The 21345-nt window shown below is 29.3% G+C and overlaps 1 protein-coding gene across 3 annotated transcripts in view; it reads right to left on the reverse strand.

Moving 5' to 3' along the window:
- Positions 1-6981: 6981 nt before the first annotated feature.
- The window catches only part of TTLL1B (Tubulin tyrosine ligase-like 1B), a 52149-nt gene continuing 37785 nt past the window's right edge, over positions 6982-21345 (reverse strand). For all 3 annotated transcript variants that reach the window (XM_035371318.2, XM_035371315.2, XM_035371317.2), the window contains exons 11-14: positions 20153-20193; positions 18970-19125; positions 16077-16130; positions 6982-10814 (exon numbers count right to left, since the gene is read on the reverse strand). In XM_035371318.2, coding sequence (XP_035227209.1) covers positions 10694-10814; positions 16077-16130; positions 18970-19125; positions 20153-20193 — 372 coding nt within the window. In that variant the 3' untranslated portion in view covers positions 6982-10693. The remainder of the gene's footprint in view (positions 10815-16076; positions 16131-18969; positions 19126-20152; positions 20194-21345) is intronic.

Genomic DNA, 21345 nt, shown 5'->3' on the forward strand with positions numbered 1-21345 from the left:
ATTCTACTAACAGCTTAACTTAATCAATTATTCTACTAACAGTTTAACTTAATTAACTATTTTACTAACAGTTTCAAATGTAAACAAATAACAGTCTCGTTGAGCCTAGCGCCACTTAAAATTTTAAATTCTTGAAAATTCAATAATTATTGCATGCAGATTAACTGAAATCATAAAAACATTAAACAATAAACATTAACACAACATAATTCAATCCCTTTCAAAGCATAAAATGCACAGTTTACAACATCTAAAAATACAAATACTGAGCTCACCGAGCCGGGAATATTATTGGCCAAAACACTGTTACTCCCAAGCAACAGTATTCCCAGTATTAAGGAATGTAGTTATTAATCGAAGCAGAAAGAAAATTTAATTAATTTAAGGATTTAAAGGCATTAAAAACTGGAAAAGTTTCTTTCTGAAGTTTTCATAGTTAAAAAAATTTTTAATTACCAAAATTGATAAAGCAAGCAATAACTTCAGTGTTTGATAAAAGAAAACGTTCCACAATTCACTTACTGGGAATGAGCTGAAAAATCCTGCTATGTATAGTATCTCCAGAAATAAAGTAAGAACAATAATAAAGTAATATTAACAAAATTTTTGCCTTTCATAAAAAAATGGAAAATTATTATTCACTGCAAACAATAGATCTGCCAATCTTTATGCTTAACCTAACTTTCACAAAAATCTTGTCAAATTTAGATTTACAGCTAACAATACTACAAACTTCAAGAAGAATTTCGATAATATTTTTAACAATCTACTTAAATCTATTTGTAATATAATATTTGATAAAGATAAAGCTGATAAAAACTGCTGCTGGATTATTTACGACAACTTGCAAATTATTGAAAAAGTTGAAAATCAACAAGTTTACAATATTAACTGGTATAACTTTGAAAATCTCTACACGTCTCTACCACTTAAAGAACTTTACGAAAGTCTTCTGGAGTTAACAACACTTTTTCTTGAAATTCTTACTACACTGAATTTACAAAAATGTATGGAATTCCTACATCTCCCTTTACAATCACTATATCAAACAGTCTAAATATCTTTTTCCGCAAACACTGACCCTAATGCAAGTGCCGGAGTTTTCTCCGAAATTTTCCCTTTCTACATCCCTGTGGGCCATGGTTCAGGGTTTGACGGTAAAATTGCTGCGATTCGCACATCTCTGTACCAGCTACCATGCCACTTGGAAAAATTCTCAAGAGCCGTTATACTCAGTGATTCCCGAGCTGCTCTGTTGGCTAGCTTTTCAGATAAAAATCCCATATCACAGGACATATTGGATTGTCGACTTTATCTACAAAACCTGGCTTCACTTGAGAAAACTATTGTTCTTCAGTGGGTTCCTGCCCTCTGTGGGATTCCAGGTAACGAGAAAGCCGACTTCTTGGCAAAAAAGGGTGCTTTAATCATGCAGAATATTTCTCGTCCTTTGCCTTTCCATACTGTTAGGGACCTTATTAAAAGATCTATCAAAGTACGTGCTCAGGAAGATCTCTGTCATCGTGTTTCTCATAAGTCTTGGAAGAATGCTATCCTGAATTTGTGTAATGGCCCAAGGCGTAGAGCGGTCGCTGAATTCCGCCTTGCCACCGGACATGACTGCCTACAATATCATCTTCATAGATTCAAAATTGTTCCTTCTCCGATATGCGCACTGTGCAGCTTTGGAGAGGTAATGGATGCCGCACATCTACCTCACTATCCTGCTCTGCGCAAGACTTTTCTCGCCGAGCGTTACTGGGAGGCAAGAGATATGTTAGATTAATGAACTCTGTTGCAGCTGTTTTTCCCCCCTCTCATTGTATTGATGTAGTCAATGTTCTTTATTCTTCTTTATTTGCTGTAACTGTTCATAATCTGCCACTGGAAATTTAAAAAAAAAAAAAAAATCCCACAGAAAATTGCAACATCTACCCCAACTATCTAAAACTTAATAAAACCAATAAAAATCAGAGTAATAGACTATCATAGGATACATAATTCGAAAGAAATTATACTTTTTGATAAAAGAATTTAACTTTTATACTATTAAAGTTATGAGTTGGAACTCCAACATATCTAAAACTATTATACCAAATAAATTAATTAGCCAGATTTACAGAATTAAAAAGGTTTATCCTGAAATAGAAATACAATAAGAAATCTTAATTCTCACAGAAATTTTAAAAGAAAATGAAATTCCAATAAGTTCACAGTCTTTTAAAAAAAAAAAAAAAAATTGTGGAGTAGTCTACACCTCATAAAAGCTTTTTTAAGGTATGAATTTTTTATCTGAAAGCTCCAGTGAGAAGGATAAAGAAGGATTTTTTAGAATGTTATATAGGTTTTTAACATTGATTTACATTTATTTCTTTGCTTAGCTGTGATTAACTTTTGTCATGATAAAGCTATGATGTGAAGATTTTTTACTTTTCTAACATTTATCTTTTACTTCCTTTCTTTGCATTTTCTAAGACTAAATTTGTAATTTTTTAATAATTTTATTAAAAAAATTGTCTAATTGCATTATATTCGCCATTAAGAAATTTCCAGGCACCTTTGACATTACTTTAAAAATGGTAAAAACTAACCACCATTTAAGTCTCTTGCAATTTTTTAAATAATTTTTAATTTGGAATTTGTATATTCATTATAATGTTCTCGCTTTTTCCTACATTTCTTTATTCAGTTTTCTTCACTTTTATTACCTTTTCAACACTTTAATTGCAATCTTTTAAATTTAAATTTGCGTTTTAATTTGGAAATGTTTGAGGAATAATTCTTTGGTTTAGTTGACTTTTCAAAGTGCAGACCGTTTTTGAATAAAAGCTTAAGATTTCTTTGCAATTTCAGAATTTTTTCACTCTAGGAAGTGACTCACTTTTTCTACATTTTAAGGGTAAGTTTTCATTTTTATTCTTTATACATTAGAAATAGATTCTTTATACATTAGAAAAGTTTTTTAAATTCGAAGAACTTTTTTTAATGATTTTGCTTTGTATTTTTGCTATTTTCCTTCTCTTTGAGGATGACCAGAATTTTGGAGTAAACTATTAAGATTACAAAATATATTGAAATGGTTCATCAGTTAATTCTGGATAAAGAAAAGCAACGATTTGCTTTTGGAACGGAAATTGTAATTAAATTCGACATGCCTCCTCCTGACGACGTTATGTCAAAGTTGATTGGATTCCTCTTTTTTGTTCTTTTATATTCTTTTTTGGTTCTTGTGATGGTTTATTTTAATTCTTACATTTTTTTAAATAATTCTAATTCTACATTTTTTAATTTATTTCAATTTTTTCCCTTTATGAAATCTTTCTTTATATATTTACTGATTACTGATCAATTTTCAGTGGCATAATGCACGAAAATTCTTGCAAGAAATATAAATTTTTCTTTTAAACTATTATTTGTGTTTCTGTCTCTCTCTTTCTCTACATATACATATATAATCCTGTTGCGTAGGTACAGGTTCGTAACATATTGAATGCACAAGTCTGATAATAGATTAATAAAATTTATTTTTATCAAAAGAATATTTCAAAACTCTGAAATTTTCGAAAGAAATATTCGTACAAGTGTTCACAGCATTCCACAGTATAATCAGTAGTTACACTTCAAACTAATAAGAACGTTAAACACAATGCTATGCAAAGCGCATCTAAAGCGAAAGCTAACTCGGATTTATCTCAAACCATGCAAACTACATATTGCAATTACAATAATTAAGCAACTGAACTCAGATGCTCTCTCTCCGACCTTTTATACTTTTCAACCGGCCGCCGAGATATTTCTAGTACTTTCTGTTTCTCGAATTTACTGGAAAGGAATACAAGTGTAGAATTAAGGTTACAGCTAACATAGTGGTTAATTACATTTATTCAGTTACAATACTTATTACGGTAATACAGGGACTGGACCAAAATATCGCTAAATGGTCGCCCAGTTGGCGACTTTTGGCGATTTCTCGCGAAATTTGGCTACAAAATAAGTTGCCAAAACCGTTGTCGCCTTGGCGATATCTCGCCAAATTACCAGATACCTGTTTATTCAATGTTAAATGCACTTGCTCCTGTATTCTTACTTTTCTGGCATAGCTTTCTCTTAAAATTTGTTTCGTGTTACATTCATTACACAGAAAAATACGTTTTTACATATAACTACAGCAAAATCATCTATCCATGTACAAATATTGTAACAATATATACGTTACGTTAGGCGAATATATATTACTTCAGTGTGAATGGCTAGTCAATGAAAGTTTTCATTTTCTTCACACAGTTACGCAAATAACGTGGAATTCGACAAATTTCTTCCTATTCTGCATATTATATTTAGGACAAATTGAAGAGATTGAGACAATCTGCACTCAAAATTTCAGCAACTAAATGTTGTCGATGGCTGTCGCAGTGAATTGAATACATTTCGGGTACATTTTGTTTTATATTATATTTGACCTTTATTAAATATAATGCCTGGGAATATCAAATATAATCCATAGATTTTCCATGAAATAATGTCTCAGAACTTTGAATATTGATTCGCCTTTAATGTCTCTTATCAAAATTCTCGAGTACAGCAGTTCTTCATGGATTCCTTAGTCAATAATATAACTAACATATACCAATAATACTGCTTCATTAACAGATAGAACTGACTCGTCCAACTATATGGAGAAATGGGTCGTTCGCAAATAATTACTCAAGAAGCTTCAGCATCATCACTCATTTCATAAATACGTGTTTGAATTGTATTGTTGCTCAAAGGAATTCTGGAGTATATCACATACGGGTTTATGTCGAACCGTTTTTAAAACTTTTTCAATAGCTGGCATAATTAGCTGTTCTTCAAAATTATGTGGGATTCCTAATTTTAGTAGTGAGATACTGTAAGATGCCAGCAAACCATTATCCATTCCAACCATAAACCATTTTGACGTCGAAGCGAACATTCTGTTTATTGTGGGTCTCCTCTGAAGTTTTTCGTTCAGCATTTGAAAGTATATCAAATTTTAACCGTTTTACCAGGGTAACACATTCTTAGATGATCCTCTAGCTTGGATTGTTTCACAGAGTCACTGCTTGAAACTTTCTTGCATAAAAGGCACTTGGGCAAGTTTTATCCGACAATGATGGAATGAAGCCGAATTTCAGATATCAAAGCTACACCGCCTACATCTCTTTTTAGATTCGGCCATGTTTAGTAGCAGTTATCTGTGGACAAAAGTTAAGCTATTTAAACATGATAAGCCATTACAATTCAAAACTGATTCAGGCGTAAAACCTCATTTTAATCTTGAGTTAGGTACACAGGGTGTTTTATTTTAAGTTGGGGCATTATTTTTACCAGGTTAGAGTACTCATTAAATAAAGTTACTCTGCAAAATTTACCCTATGAAAAAATAAAAAATCCCACCTTATGTCCACCAGAAAATGCCTTTCCGTTAAAAAGAAAAGCTCCTTGCTTGGTCTGAAATTTAGTTATACTCGCTATAATACAAAATATTGTATTGGTTTTTAAAGAAGGATGCTTCGTTCGCCACGAAACATAAACAATTAGTAGAACTACCATTGTTGGTGTTTTTAGATATTTTCTGCTTTAAATTTTAGAAACTATGCGGAATTATAAACATGATAGGCATTTCTACACAATCAAAGGAGCTATGAAAAGATGTTTTATTTTTAAAAAAATTACTTTTTTCAAACTTCTTTGAAGATTACTTTGATTAACTTTATGTACCTAACTAGCTATTTAATTTTTTGAAAATATTTGCTCCTCTTTCTTCTTTCCAAAATTCATAAACAAATATAGTGTTTATCTCTGATACTCATAATTTATGAATCAAACAAGCCTGTGCAAGCACAAGTGGTACAAATCTGCGTCGTTTTTGCAAAGCTCTAGTACATGTCTGAACAACTACAGCTATCGCACGTAGCTTTTACAGAAAACTAAATTTTGGTGAAGCTGCTTAAATGGGATTCTATCTTGCGGACCCTTATTTACATCTCATGCACTCCCAATTTTTTCTTTCATTGATATAGACCACTTGCAGGTCAGAGTAGACCCCTGGGGGTCCTTGGTGGATTTGCATTCAACGTAATTGTTTTGAATTTTCAGTAAAAGTCATTATTTCCTTATATTCAATGTTTTATTCAGAAGATGAAGAACGAGCTTCAAAGGTAGTAGCAATATGACCTCTTGATACCAAAAAAAAAAAAAAAAGATTTTGCCTCAAAAATAACTGATACAGTAGTCATGTTTTAATTCTACTTAGCTGAATGAAATAATTTAGCTCTAAATTTCAAATTTTCTAAGTCAAAAAAAAAAAAAAAAAAAAAAAAAAACTTTTGCAAGACGGCCATTTCTAAAAATAACCAGTATTTCTGAAATAAATTTTAACAAAGTAGCCAATCCCACAGAAGAAGAAAGATATATGGAATCCCGGATGGTCATTGTGAGATATTTCAATGTATCGCAAAATTTTTATTTAACACACATTGAACACTGTCACAAATTAATTAAAATTTTCATTTTTCTTTTATTTATTTATTTATTTTAGTTGAATAGCTAATAAATACATAACTTTTAGAGTCTATGAATACATACTTCAAAATTTAAAACATTATTTCCTTCTTATTCTTCACCATTAAAAGACTATTACTGAATTATTTATTCCTTCAATTCAGCTTCAGTTCCTTGATTCCTAAGGACACAATTTTGCTAATAATTCTTTAAAATTAATATCCAGTAAAGAATTTGAATGTACAATTGGTATAAAATTTTAAAAATTCATACAACAGATAGAAAAAAATACAAAACCAGGTGTTTAGTCCTGGGAGAGTATTTTTTTTTTTTTAATTTTATTTTATACTTACTGCAAGCAGACATAAAATAATTTATACAAAATATATCACAGATAAAAATATGAATGTAAATATACATATGTAAACCATATGGTCATTCATTAATAAAGGAAAATTCAGAAACATACTACTTTTTATTTACAACTTCCATAAGTTTTTCATCAAACAACCTTGGATAACAGATCATAAAGTTAAGAGTTACACTAAAATACATATTTTTTACAACCAAATTTAGCTCATAAGACACATACATTCTAATAAATATCACAAAAATTGTCTGAATATTGAGATTATAGACATAATAAGGTATAAAAGTTTCTAGCCTGCCATTTTTAAAATCATTTGGCAAATTTCTCTGATATACATGTAGTTGCAAGTTAGAATGAGTAATTTGGAAGTTTTGTTATTATAATCGTTCTAGTTACTTTGTAACAGTTATTTGAACAAAGTGCTTTGCAAGTTTTTTTCTAAAATTTTTAAAACTGATTACTGCATAATCTTTAAAATTTCTGATTAATTTTTTAAATCCAAATAAAATAATGTTCGAATGTGTAATGGTAGTTCTTCTCCCCATTCTACAATGAAAGAATAAAAAACTAAACTCAGTGGTGTAACAGCCCCAGTGGGCCATGGGCTGCAGTGCCCCAAAATCTGCTTTTTTGACCTTGGGCCCTGCAATGCATCAGCATATGCCTTGGGCAAGTGGTCAGCGTGTCGCAGCCCTCTCCCAGGTGTTTAGTCCTTAAGAAAACTCAGTACTCATTTTATTGACCCATTCAAGGGATGAAATGCTGAGTCAGCCTTTTCAGCCTAGGCATCAAACCCCGGGCGAGGCTAGTGGCAAAGTGGCTGCACAAAATATCTTTGGCCATGCAAAATATCTTTGGCCATTCTCTTATTGGGAAAACCTGGTGACAATGAAAGAATGGTCAAAGATATTTTGCATGGCTAAGAATCTACTTTAAGTTATCCTCATCAAAGTCAACCAAATTAGAGGCACTGACATAAAAAAACTCATCCACTATCTTATCAGAAAACTACTTACCGTTATCAAGGAAGAAATATTAAGTAGAAATACTAGCAGGTTAAAAATTAGAGAAATAGTAGCAAGTTAGATCTCTCAAAAATAACTGTTTTGTGCATTCCGTATAAGCACTTTTACATGATCAAGATCTCTGCAAAATGTGTGTGCTGACTATTGTCAGCCATTTAAAAATATCATATCAATTGTTGTAATAAGTTGTTGTAGCTTTACAACATAAATTGGAGAATTATTTTGCATTAGATTGTAACAGAAGATGAAACTATAATTCAGTATGATGATCTTTTATCAAAGAAGAAATCCATGTAATGCAGAAAACTGGATTATGTGTCACCAAGGAAGGCAAGAGAGCAGCTATTAACAAAAAAAGATCATAGTCACAAATTTTTGGAATTGTCATGCGACCCTCATGAAAGATTTAAAGAATGAAACATAAATATGAATGTGGAATAAAATATTCACGAAATGAACACTATGAATGCAAAAATTTTACGTAAGTCTTTTGCATAAATTAAGCAATAAAATTAAAAGGGAAAAACAAGGAATGTTGAGCCAAACAGTTTGTCTCCTGCATGATAATATTCCAGTTCATACAGCTATTATTGCCAAAGAAGCGATAAAGGAACGTTAAGTTTTAAAGACTAATTATTTCTTTACAATTGATATCTAGTCCAAATTACTGCTATCTATTAAGCTTAAATCTGAACTTGATGAAAGAAGATTTATTGATGATGATGAGAGGATAATAATTATAGCACATTTCCCAAACAAATCCTCAGATTACTTTTTAAGGCCACAAAACTGCTAGTTAAAAGATGTGAACAAATCAGTCAACAGTTAAAAGATGTGAACAGAAACAACAAGTATAAGGCAAATATTTAAAAATAAATCAGTCAGTTCTTCTTTGTTTCTCTTAGACATGCGTGAAGGCAAAAACTTTTGGAACTTAAACTCATGATAATATCAATATCATTTATTACAATTTCATCTAAGACAATAACATTTTTACAAATAAGTATTAAGAGTATGTCTTATTTACAAAACAGATATAGCATCATTTTAAATAAATAAAAAAAAACAAATAATTAAAAACAGGGGGTAGGAAAACGATAGATACCAGCTATTTTCTTTTAATATTGACTCTATACATGCACTACTAATTAGGAGATTTCTCAAAATAATATAAAGAATTTTATGAAAACATTTTCAGCACTGGAAGTAAGAAAGCTCTGTAAATAAAAAACTTTTCATATGGTTCCTGCAGAGTTTAAAAAAATAATAATTAGTAAAATGCTTACTACATTCCAGTAAGTTAAAAAAAATTAACCACCTTTACATACAATAATCATGGAGACAAATGCAACTAATAATTTTATGAGGCCAGTTGATGAATATTGTTTCATACAATATAGAACTACTAATCACAAAAATGAGCAACTTTTATTTGTAGCTCTTCCCTAATTTGGAAAAAATCTTTTCAAAATTACTGCACCATTTTTTAAACACCCTGTATAATTTATTAGAAACATTAAGAATGTCCTTCCCTGAGCTACCTACTCAATCATATATAAAACTATATCTGCAAACAAATTCAAACAATTTTAATATATATTAAAACTAAATAAATAAATATATTTTGTACTCAAAAATACCTTAAGTAGCCATCCCTAAGAATCACACTTTCAACAAGAATCAATAGCTCAATACATCTAATAAAATAATAAATAATAGCTTCTTATAATAAAAATCACTGATGTGGCTAGTTAGCTGTGTTTAAATCAAAAGTATGATATCAATAATAAAACGTATTCAATCTGGTTTAGAACTGTACATAGTTCTTTATATATAAGTTGTTATCATTAACACCTACATTAACATTTAAATCACCACATACATATATTCTAACAATGTGTCAAAAAATTCTTCAAAAAAAAATAGCAGATTATAGACACTTTCTAGTATCAATTTTGTAAAAGGTGTTTTTTTTTTTTTTTTTAAAGGTGTTAACTCTTTTTTTTTTTTTTTTTTTTCAGGTTTTTTCCCAATTCATGAATATATGACATTTCTCCTAATACCGGCACTTTAGGATTATCTTAATGCTCATATAGCAAAAGATGTAATTAGTTAAACTTTTCAAGCTTGCAATTTCTAAACAAAAGAACTGAAGTCACTAATATAATATTAAACTATAAACTGTAAATAACTTCTAAGATGAAATATTATTTAAAGCAGTCCATATAAGAACTATGTATTACTTGTACAAGGCAAGATTCGATTTTCGCTTAAAAATTCCTTCCAGTTCCAGAAACAAAGTTTTTAAAAAAAAGCTAAATTTAACTACCCACTCTTCATATCAGTGACATACAATGATGATGGTCATCTTCATCATCATAATCATTATTATCATTTGTTGATTATTATTATAGAAAGAGACAACTAGCTTTATAAATTTTCTTTTCTGTTTTGTTCTGCATTTGCGACAAGCTAAGTAACTTAATGAATTCTTTTCTGATACGTAAATTCATTAAAGTGTCTCATACACTGGGAAGAAATAATAACTAAAACCCTTAGATATGGTAATTAGGGAGAATTAAAAACACATCAGATTCATTCAATGATGGTAAAATACATACATAATAAAACAGGTAAAAAAATATAATTTAATTTTTTAGAAAAAAATTATTTTTTAATAAAAATAAACCTTTAATATCATTACATTAAATAAGCTAACAATTCCTTCTTTAAACAGCTTTTATAAATGCTAGTTAAGACTTAAATGCCATAATTATCTCCAGCGAGGAGTGTGCCTCTCTTTTGCTCTGGCACCAGTTCTGCTATAATCACCCTTTGCTTTTACATTTTCCTTTTCACTGCTTTCTTTTTCCACAGTTACTTCTTCATCTACTCTGTAAGGAAATAAATTTCAAAATTAATATTTACTTACAAAACTAATGCTTAGTCAAATACACAATTAACTCTTTTAACATTTAAAGACAATTTCATTTATAAAAAATCAAAATACCTCATTTCAAGTCAGTCTTTAATAAAATAAATTACTTTTTATTTAAATACATATAGTAAAAAACTACAAATGAAACTGTTTTAGTGAAGTACTGATAAAATATACATCAAAATTTCCAATTTTTGTTACAGTCAACACTCTGAGTGAAATATCTAACAACTTTAAGAAGAATCTTAACAACTTGAGAATGTAACAACTTATAATTGCGGTGAAACTTAAAATATTTCTTCCAAAAATAATAATAAGAGAAAAATACAAAGATACACACTTTAATTTTAAATTTTTTTTTAATTCACTCCAAAATATATGTCATGGAACACGTTAAGAAGCAACACATTTAATGATATTTACTTAATACCTGTCACAATTTTCTCATATTATATCTTATGTAAAACTGATTCCTTGTGACTCAAAATAAATATTAAACTATGATGTGTTAAAAAGTAAACAGGATTAATATCTTTATCACAACAAATAATTACACATAATATCTATAAATTAAGTATAATAACAGCCTGAAAAAAGTTAAATACAATAATTTCTTAAAAACATTTAAATGAAGATGTCCCAAAATAAATGCCATTACCCCATACCTTACTTCATTTTAGTTGTGATGAAGATTCAGAACATCAGAAGTGGAAACAATATGCTGTTAGAGAATTGTATATGTGAATGTGACACAAGAATAATGACCATAGTCTGTACTTCAGTATATAAAGGAACAAAATCTATAATAATTTTTTGGGTATTTCAATAAAGCTAAAATAGTTTTACTTAAAAATCTTGATGATGATCTTGACAGTAACTTATTTCCTATTTTAGAAAAGATTAAAGTTTTGCTTGAGAATCTTGACATTGAATGAATCTGTACCTCATTCACGATCAGTTTAAAAAATCATCACACTATTAAAAAAAATAGCACACCCTATGTTGCAAGAGACAAATGAAAATAGAAAAAGCTTATTTCTAAACAAACGACAACAATAAATAACAGATTTACACAATCTTAATAAAAGCATGTACATTTCACACAACAGTAAAAAAAAACTTAAATATTATCACATAAAAAGAACATGTATATTAAAATATTAGAGAAGCTAATAAATGTTACATTATGCTCCAAATACCTAGTTAACTCTTAACACAGTTTATGTAGATATTTGAAAAATGTGGATAATAGAATCCTCCTGTATGCCAAATACATATTTGCAGCAATGCAAATGATGGAATTTATTTTTTTAATTACATTTCATTTCAATAAACATCGTGTAGTTGAAGAAATATTTGTAGTTCCCTAAAACAAAACATAACACACACTTTTATGTTAAAATTAAGAAGTGATATGATATTTACTTGTTTAAACAAACAATTTATTTCATCCTATATAAATGATAATTTTTATTTATAAAGATCCTGAAACTATATATATAATCTTATATTTTGCACTCAAACTGCACAAAAAATGTTGTGTGATATATGCATAAAGCAAAATTCATAATGTATTCCAGTTCAACAGAAACAAAACTAAGGCATTGTTTTCTCTCATATAAACAAAGAACAGTAGAATTATAGGTGTAAATGCTTTCTTTTTAATTTAATTGTTTAAATATTCATAGAACCTAGTGGGCATGCTGAATTTGAATGCTGCACATATTCTTTTAATTTAATAGCTTTAAAAATATGTGCAGTGGTACCTCTGCATACTAATTCAGTTCATTCTTCATTCCGAGACCAAATTTGTAAGCCAAATTGGCTTAAAAGCTCATATCATGAAACATTTTTTTTTTCCACTGAAATGCATTTAAATACCATTAATTCGTTCCAGCCTACAAATAACCACTTCAGTTTTTTATATATATATATATATTTTTTTAAATAAGAAAAATGTATTAAATAGAAAACTAACAAAAACTTACTAAAACATAATAAAATACATAAAATAGAAGGTAAAGAAATAAACTGCCTTATAAAGTTACTGTACTCTACTCTTGTATATCATACTTTCATTACTCTTTATTGGTTTCGGTATCTTTTTTTTTTTTTTTTTTTTTTTTTTTTTTTTTTTTTTTTTTTCCCACTTTCATTTAAAGTATGATTTAAAAAAGACTTCACCAAGAAAGTTTTTATTTCATCTTCTCTTTAGAATTGTTTCTGAAATGTGGTAAACAAGTGTCATTGAATAGGACTGCTGAATGAAATGTTGAAATTTCTTCTCTTTTTCTTCCCTCCTCCCCCCCGAATGAACTCGGCAAGTGCCTTCCACTTTCCCAGAATTTCATTAATTTCAGCTAAAGAGATAGGCTCTTCTACCTCGTCCTCATTATTCAGTTTCTTCTAAACTTTCAAACTGTTACACTCCTTGATCTGTGGTTAACACGTTGAGCCCAGCGCCAGTCCCTGGGGACTGGCACTGGAATTTTCGTTTGGTCGGCGTCGGTCCCTGGGGTCGGCCGGGTGTATTCGGCTGGTCCTGCCAATGCCAGCTAAACAGCTGAATGGAAAGGACAGCAAATTCGGCACCGGGCTCAACGTGTTAACTCCTTGATTGTAGTTTCCTCCCAGCAATCCTCAATGAGTTCACCTATGTCTCTCTTATTTTTTTCTAGACCAATGGTCTTTCTGAGAGACACAATTTTCTCCAGCACTTCCTTTATATATTCTTATCTGAATCTTTCAAAACCTCTTTTGGACATAGTCTCAGGCTCAGCTTGTTTCATGCAAAGTTCAAGATCCTTCTTGAAACACACTGCCATGCCACATCAATAATTCTTAGGCCTACTGCAATATTAAAACTGTTTTCTAAAACTACTGAAATGGTAAGATTGGTGCTCTCCCTCACATCAAAGCAGAGGATGTGAGGGAGAGCACCAAGCTCAAGGGAGAACACAAGCGATTGGTAATATTTTTTTTTTTTTTTAATTTGAAATCACCTGTCGGTCTCTAGGCTGCAGGATAGGGGTGGTGTTAGGTGGAGAAACTTAATTAACTTAAATTCTTCAGGATTAGTTGGATGTGCAGGAGCATTACTGAGTACAAGAAAAGCTTGCATGTGTCAATTATTTGCCTCTAGATACTTTTAAACAGCAGAACCAAAGACCAGGTTTATACACTCTACAAAGATGTAATCCCAGGATTTTATTTATCTTAAAAAGGTGTAATCCACCACGTAATCTGGAGTTCTGCTTTTATATTTTTATGAACCTTAAATGCAATGGGGTTTTCTCAATGTTATATGAGTGGCGGCTTTATTTTGGAGGCACCACTCACATTAGCACACAGTGCGAGGGTCAACTTATTTTTCATCTATTTAGAAGGCCTGGTATATTTGTCTCCTCTATCATTATTGGTATTCTCTTTTAGAAGAGCTCTGTCTAATTACAGCTGAAGAGTCATTTTATTCAGCTTCTATCAATGGCACAAAAGTTTCTCTGCTACCTTTATGTCTGAGCTCGCTTCTTCACCAAGCTTGATGATGGAGTAAATTACAGTGAAACTTTTCAAACCAGCCATGATTTGGCTTAAATGTTTCTTCAGATTTCATGGTTTGAAGAGTCTTCGGCACGTTGGCATTTGTAACTAGTGCCTTCTCACAGAAGATCGCCTCGGTCATGGTATCTCCTTTCAGCTGCTTCAATATTGTACCTATAGTAGACCACATTGGCCAAGTGGGCATAACTTATGTTTATTAATTATATCATGCTTTAATTCTAGGGACTTCATCTGTTCCTTCATACTACTCATATTCTTAGGACTTAAGTTATAAATATATCTTCATAATGATTATAAATATATATTTATATTAATTATAAATATAATGATAATGGCAAAATAACTGCACAAACATGTGAAGAATGCCCAAAAGAGAATACAAAAAAAATAATAACTGAAGAAAAAGCTTTGTCTTTCACTTTGTTTATGGAGCAACTAACTAATGGTTGCACAACAAAGCTCTGGCTTGAGCTTGCATCCTGATTTTTACTCTTATACAGGTAAAAAATTTGCTTGAATGCCAGCTTATATCCAAAGGTACCACTATATTATACCATTCTGTAGTATTTAAAATTCCAAAAATATTAAAATCCTTAAATAAGTTGGCAACAAGTTTAATTTCACTTGGCTAGAAAGAAACACAATCTGATAAAAAAAAAAAAAAAAAAAAGTAGCTTCCATTATGAAAAACAGTAATTTTAATTTTACATGGTCAAGAGTGCCATTCACTTAAAAAGATTTTGAACTGCACTAAGTAGTTAACATTACTTAATGTTTTGCTCTTTTATTTGTGCTTAGGTTCTAAGGGAAACAAATACAACAGATGACTGAAAGCCGTTCATCTAAGCCCTTTCAACAAAAAACTTGATTTAAATTTGGAACACGTAATCTGGATAGTAAATTTCAAATATTTAGATTCTGGAGTATGTAATTACAGACTTACTTATTGCACTTTCAGTTACATTGTTGGATATTCACTTAATATAGTAACAAACTTTGCTGTTATAAACATCAAAAATACATAAAATTAGGAAATGAGTAAGTACTTTCTGATGCAACTCCCAAACATATGATTCTATGACTAATTATATTAAGTAAATGGTAAAATCTCGTACAAAAGATTTTATTTACATGTAACAAATGAGTAATGTTGATTTTAATAAATATTATATATGATTCTCCTCTTAAGATAACTTTAAATTTTTAATGGAATTAAAAGTCTTTGAATATGCTAAAATATAGCATAAATCTTAGCTGCAGATTAGGTCTCAAAATCTGAAACCAGAGTTACTTTTCTATTATATCGCTTTAATGCAGAATTAGTTCTCAATGCAGGAATTAATTAGTTTAAAAAGCTCTAAATTTTTACTAAATTCTATTCATACCTACAGATTTACCTGGAAATTAGCTCTCAATTCACTTTTCAGGTTCATTTCTCTGCACAAGAAAATTTTAAAATATCACAAACAATATGAAAATTATATTTTTAAATACCTGTTACTTATAAAAACATTTTCCTGAATATTTATTTCTGCTTGTTTGAGGGAATGCAGTAAATCTAAAGTTTCAACTTATTCATCCCTTCTTCAAAGTACAATACTCTTACAAAAAATTACAAGTAACTCTAAAAATGCAAACAAATGTCAAATAAACTCACAATATGTCAAAATTTCCCAATGCAGATTTATCTGGTGTCTTGTTCCACTTTGCACTGAAAAGAAATCATATTATAAGAAAAAAAGAATTTTAATAATTATTAATAGAATCATTCCATTATTCTAGATCATTATGATAAATTTTTAATTCCAAACCCCTGAAAAGTCTAGCGAAGCAATTATCGGAAGGAAGGAGATTTTTCATATTGTGCTTCTAACCTTATAATCTTAACTTTAAAATCAGAGATTTAAATCAAGCTTACTTACTTTTGGCTTACATAAAAACTAGAATCTGAACCCTTTTTACTAACATCTTCCTCTAAAATAAAGATTCAAGTAGCTTTGGTTATCCCCATATAAGTACTAAGAAATGAAAGATTATACTTAATTAATAAAACTAGATTGTGTTGAAAATGCAGAGTTAAATTATTACCATTACAGAAGATCTTCCAAAAAATGAAAAATAATTTCCTTAGTTAGATTATTATTTTTTTTATTTAAAAAAATTCAAACAAGCATAAAATGAGCTTTACAGAGAAATTTGACACAAATCTGAATATTTTAAAAAAGGAGAGGAATACTTAAAAACAGAAAATAGATAATTAGATACATGAAATTTATTTTAATGTATTTACAATGTGAATAAGAATTCTACAATTATAATTTATAGTATGAATAATAATTTACAATATGAACAATTCAAATAATTGCATTTTATAAAACAAAAATTAGAAACTTTACTTCATAATCTGTATTTTTATGTATTAAATTTGACAATCAAAGTAATCTTGATGGTAAAAAATTGTCCCATGTGAAAATTGAATATATTTTAAAACTTCAGAGTAGAAAACTATTTTCACATAAAAGTCTCGAATAAAAAAAACTTTTAAATGGAGAGAGAATAACTTTGAGCAAAGATCAACTGAGTAGAACAAAGAGGAAGTATTTCCTTTCTGGTTCCTGCTTTAATAGCAGTTGCAGAAGTCACCACTCTATGCCTATAGGCACAACCAAAGGTGTTGGAGTTAAAAAGTTTCCTGGATCTGGAATCGTCTCAAAAATACTTAATTCCAAATTTCATTGGCTTTACAAAATATAATGGATGAATAAAAAGAAGGATGCATCTTCCAAAAAAAAAAAAAATACCTGGAAATGTAGTGTATCAAAATTCAAATTTCCAACAAAATGACTGAGGATAATTTAAAAATGAAAGTTGTTGAAGTTGGATACTATGCTGGAATGGATAATAGTACTGCTTTTGTGCCCTTACAATACGTACCATATATTTCCAAATATAAGCTGATCCATGTATAAGCTGAAAGTGTGTTTTTTTCTTCAAAAATTTATCCAAAATTCAAAACATGTATACAAGAAGAAATGACAAAAACAATTTCTGTAACATTCAAACATGTTGCCACGAGGAGGGAAAAGCTACAAAGCAGGTAAAATGTGCGGAATATTTTCCAATCAAATTGCTGTTAAATAAAATGCCAGACATCAGTGACAAGTGTTTTAAATCTGGTAACCCTACCTGAAGCCAGTACATTTATTCCATTCATTTTTAGTGCAAAGGGGCAATTTTCCTAGAAGGGCTGTTAATTTTGTTTTGACATTTTGTTCACTATAAATGACATTTCACTTTTCAAATTGTTGCCACCAAATATTAGGGTCCTGCATTAATTATATTTAAAGAAATTAAATAATGAATAATCTGCATGAATGTATGTATGTTTCTCACACTATGAAAAAGCAAGGGTACCCAGAGACATCAAATTCCTCCACTCGAATATGGGCATCTGAAAGCTGAAATTTGGAATTTCATATTGCATATTTTGTCAGACATTAAAGAAATTTTGATTAATAAACTCAATGATTTCAAAGCGAGCAATGGCAACACTGTACAGGAAAAAACACTTTTATCACCAGCACGTGAGACTGTGTATCAGAAATTCTAAAGGTATGCTGTTTTTATTTATTTTCTGATACAGCTGTTGAATTGAATTGTGTGGTTTAAATACAATACATGGTATTTGTGCTAATTTTATTTTCTGTGCTTTTTTTTTTTTTTTTTTTTTTTTTCCCTTGAAAGATGAGGGAGCACAGAAATTCTTATGCAACAAATTCCAAACTACAGATGATCACGTTTGTTGAAAATTCTAACAACAGTATGGCTGCTTGGCATTTCTCCATATATGAAAAAATTTTCAACGGTGAGGAAAGCCAAGTGCTAATTTTGCTAACATCAAATCTTTTGTTTTGGTGAAGAGACAACACACCAACATCATTTTGAAAATAACCCGTTTTCAAAAAACGAATAAGTCATTTCATTCATAAACTTTTTCTTAAATATAAACTAAAGATACAAAAAAGTGCAATATTCAGCGATTTATTGCTTGCACCGAGATAACAGAAAACTACCTACATCTTACATTATAAATCTTACATTGGAGTTATTGATGAAACCTTTCAAATCAATATTCAGATATAGTACAGTTACAAATGCTAAATGCACAATTAATTTAAGACATTTAATTTGTTGAACCAGAACATTTAAGTTGTAGATATGATTTGTCTCTGTTAAGTTCTAGTGACATGCACACTTCATTAGCTAGATTACATTCTCTACTGAATATTGTGTGAATTAAAAGTCAAACTAAATATTTTGTATGACCTATATTATATATCACATTTTTTTTTCAAATAAATTAAATGCTGAAATTATAAAAATGGTATTTTCTTTGCAAACATTTCGCTTTTTTTTAAATAAAAAATAATTTTTTAAATAAAAAAAAGCACACTTAGTAACTTTATAAAGGAATTTCATTGCATTACCAGATACCAAAAAAAAATTAAGAAATTTTAATAGATGCAAAAGTATATATAAAAAATTTTTACTTTGGATATTCCCCATTCTCCAAGCATATGTTAAATATATCATCAATTAACTTTTGTTTCATAACCCGATCATTAGCAGTAGTGGCTGTCAAAGATGGCGAAGCATTGACTTCTATTAACCAAGGTTTCAAATCATCGCTTATAATTATGTCATACCTAAAAATAATACAATTTTTTTTTAAAACAGTGCAATATGATTTTCCTTAGAATATTTTAGAATGCTCATAAGCATTTAAACATTTTACAATTTTAAGCAATAACATAGTTTATCACTTTACAAACTGTATGTTTAGGGCTTCGTTAATTTCCTAAATGCAATTATTTAATCAGACTTATAAATTTTATACCTAATAAGTTTAGCAAAAGATGCGAAATTATACCATTTAAGATTTTTTTATTAAAAAAAAAACTAAATATATATTTTTTGAATTAAAAAATATTAAAAAATGGCATCTATTTGTTAAATAATAAATTACTACACATTTCTACCCACTAAACAAAACTGGATATAAGTAATTTCTGTTACATATATTATTTCATACTTTTAAATATTTACCAAATTAATAATAAGGGACAAAGAAGATTAATAGTTTTATTTGTGATTTTGCCCAGTGAAGACAAATTCACAATAGATTGAGACAAAGACACAAGAATGGTAAACTGAGAAAAATGTCTATGAAAAACTAAGAAAATTAGACAACCGTCTGCATTAATTAAGAGTAAAGTGACTAGAAATTTTTTTTAATTAAAAAGAACAATTTTTGCAACTGAAAGAACATAAGACTATTTTTTTGAAGCATAATCTTTCTACTTCAAACAAGATCTGACTGATTTGCTTCCTAATATAGTTAAATTACAAAAAGATGCCTAAATATTACTGCTATAATTTTTTTATTAATTTACTACAGTTTAATTATGACCTAATCATCAACAACTACATTTTCAATTTCCTCTTCCCTTTCTAAAATAAAAAATTATGCACTACATATTTAGTTGTAATGTATATAAGGATGCACACTTTCTTTTTGCCATAAGCAAAAAAATATCCAGGCACTTCTCTATTCATCTATACTGATATTAATCTTTTATCTTTCAGAATATTCTTACAAATTAAACTACAAAACTTAAGCATAAAAACAACCACTAAAATTAAGGGTTATTTATTACCTGTTCCGATACTTACCCATAACATTCAAAACAATGACGATCACTAACCATAACACTCTAGAAGTAAATAAATAAAACAAATTCAATTACAATAACAATACACATAATTATAAAACAACATTAGGGACAGAGCAAAAAAAAATTTCAGCACAGAGTCCATTATTTTATTATAACCCTTTCAGTAAAGATGTCTATAGAAAATATTGCGGACGAAAATGTGCCGGATAAAACAATGCTAGGCGAAAATATCATTGCACGAAACATTGTGGGAGAAAAGAAAGCACGAACATCACGGTTCTAAAGCATCATTACACAGAATATCACCATCGATAATACAGTGGTTAAAAAACTTCACAATATTAAAATAGCATTGTAAAAAAATATCGTGATAACAAATAATGCACCTACAAATCATCATATGACTATAATATCACAGACATGCATTTTCCAGGCCTTAAACATTATAAACACATATTCATGCAATGATTTGTGTGCATAAAAAAGAATAAGAAATATTTTTGCTTTTATATTTCATATTTTTGCACTAACTAACAAATATTTTCGCTGAAAAAGTAAAAAGAAAACTTAAGCATTCAAAAACTGTACACAATTAGAAAATTTATGTAGTAAACAGAATTTCAAACTAATGTAGTTTATTAATAAATAGCATTATTTAATTAACCTCTTTTATAAAGTTTTATTGGTAATTACTCCTTTTTTAAATCCAATAACAATTTTTTACCAGTTAGAAACTGAAAATCAGAAGCTATTTCATTTAATCTTAGGCACCTGCTTATTAGTTACATGATGAAAAGATCTCTCATTTCACTAAGAAATAATACTTTTCTGGCAAATTTAGTTTTTTTATCAACTGATTCTTGAAAATCTGATTTATTAACCTTTATTTTTCACTTCTCTTTATATTCTGTTGATATATTCAGCTTTAATGACAAATTTTGACATGTCTCAAGATATTTTCTGTCATTTTCTCATTATCATTTTCAGAATGGTAACCTGGGCTCAAATTCCAGCCAACAGGCAAGTTGCATAGAAAGCGTCATGGTTTTTCCTCATATATAACTTGAATACAAAACAATTTCCTTTACAAAATTCTCCATGAAGACATTTCATCTTCTATCATACCATTTTTGCACTTTTCATAATCTAATTCAATTACTTAATCAAATCTAGTATCTAAAAATATTCACA

Source organism: Stegodyphus dumicola, chromosome 2 (assembly GCF_044657685.1).
Source record: "Stegodyphus dumicola isolate Sdum_Otavi_A_Nest chromosome 2, ASM4465768v1".
NCBI classification, from domain to species: Eukaryota; Metazoa; Arthropoda; class Arachnida; order Araneae; family Eresidae; genus Stegodyphus; species Stegodyphus dumicola.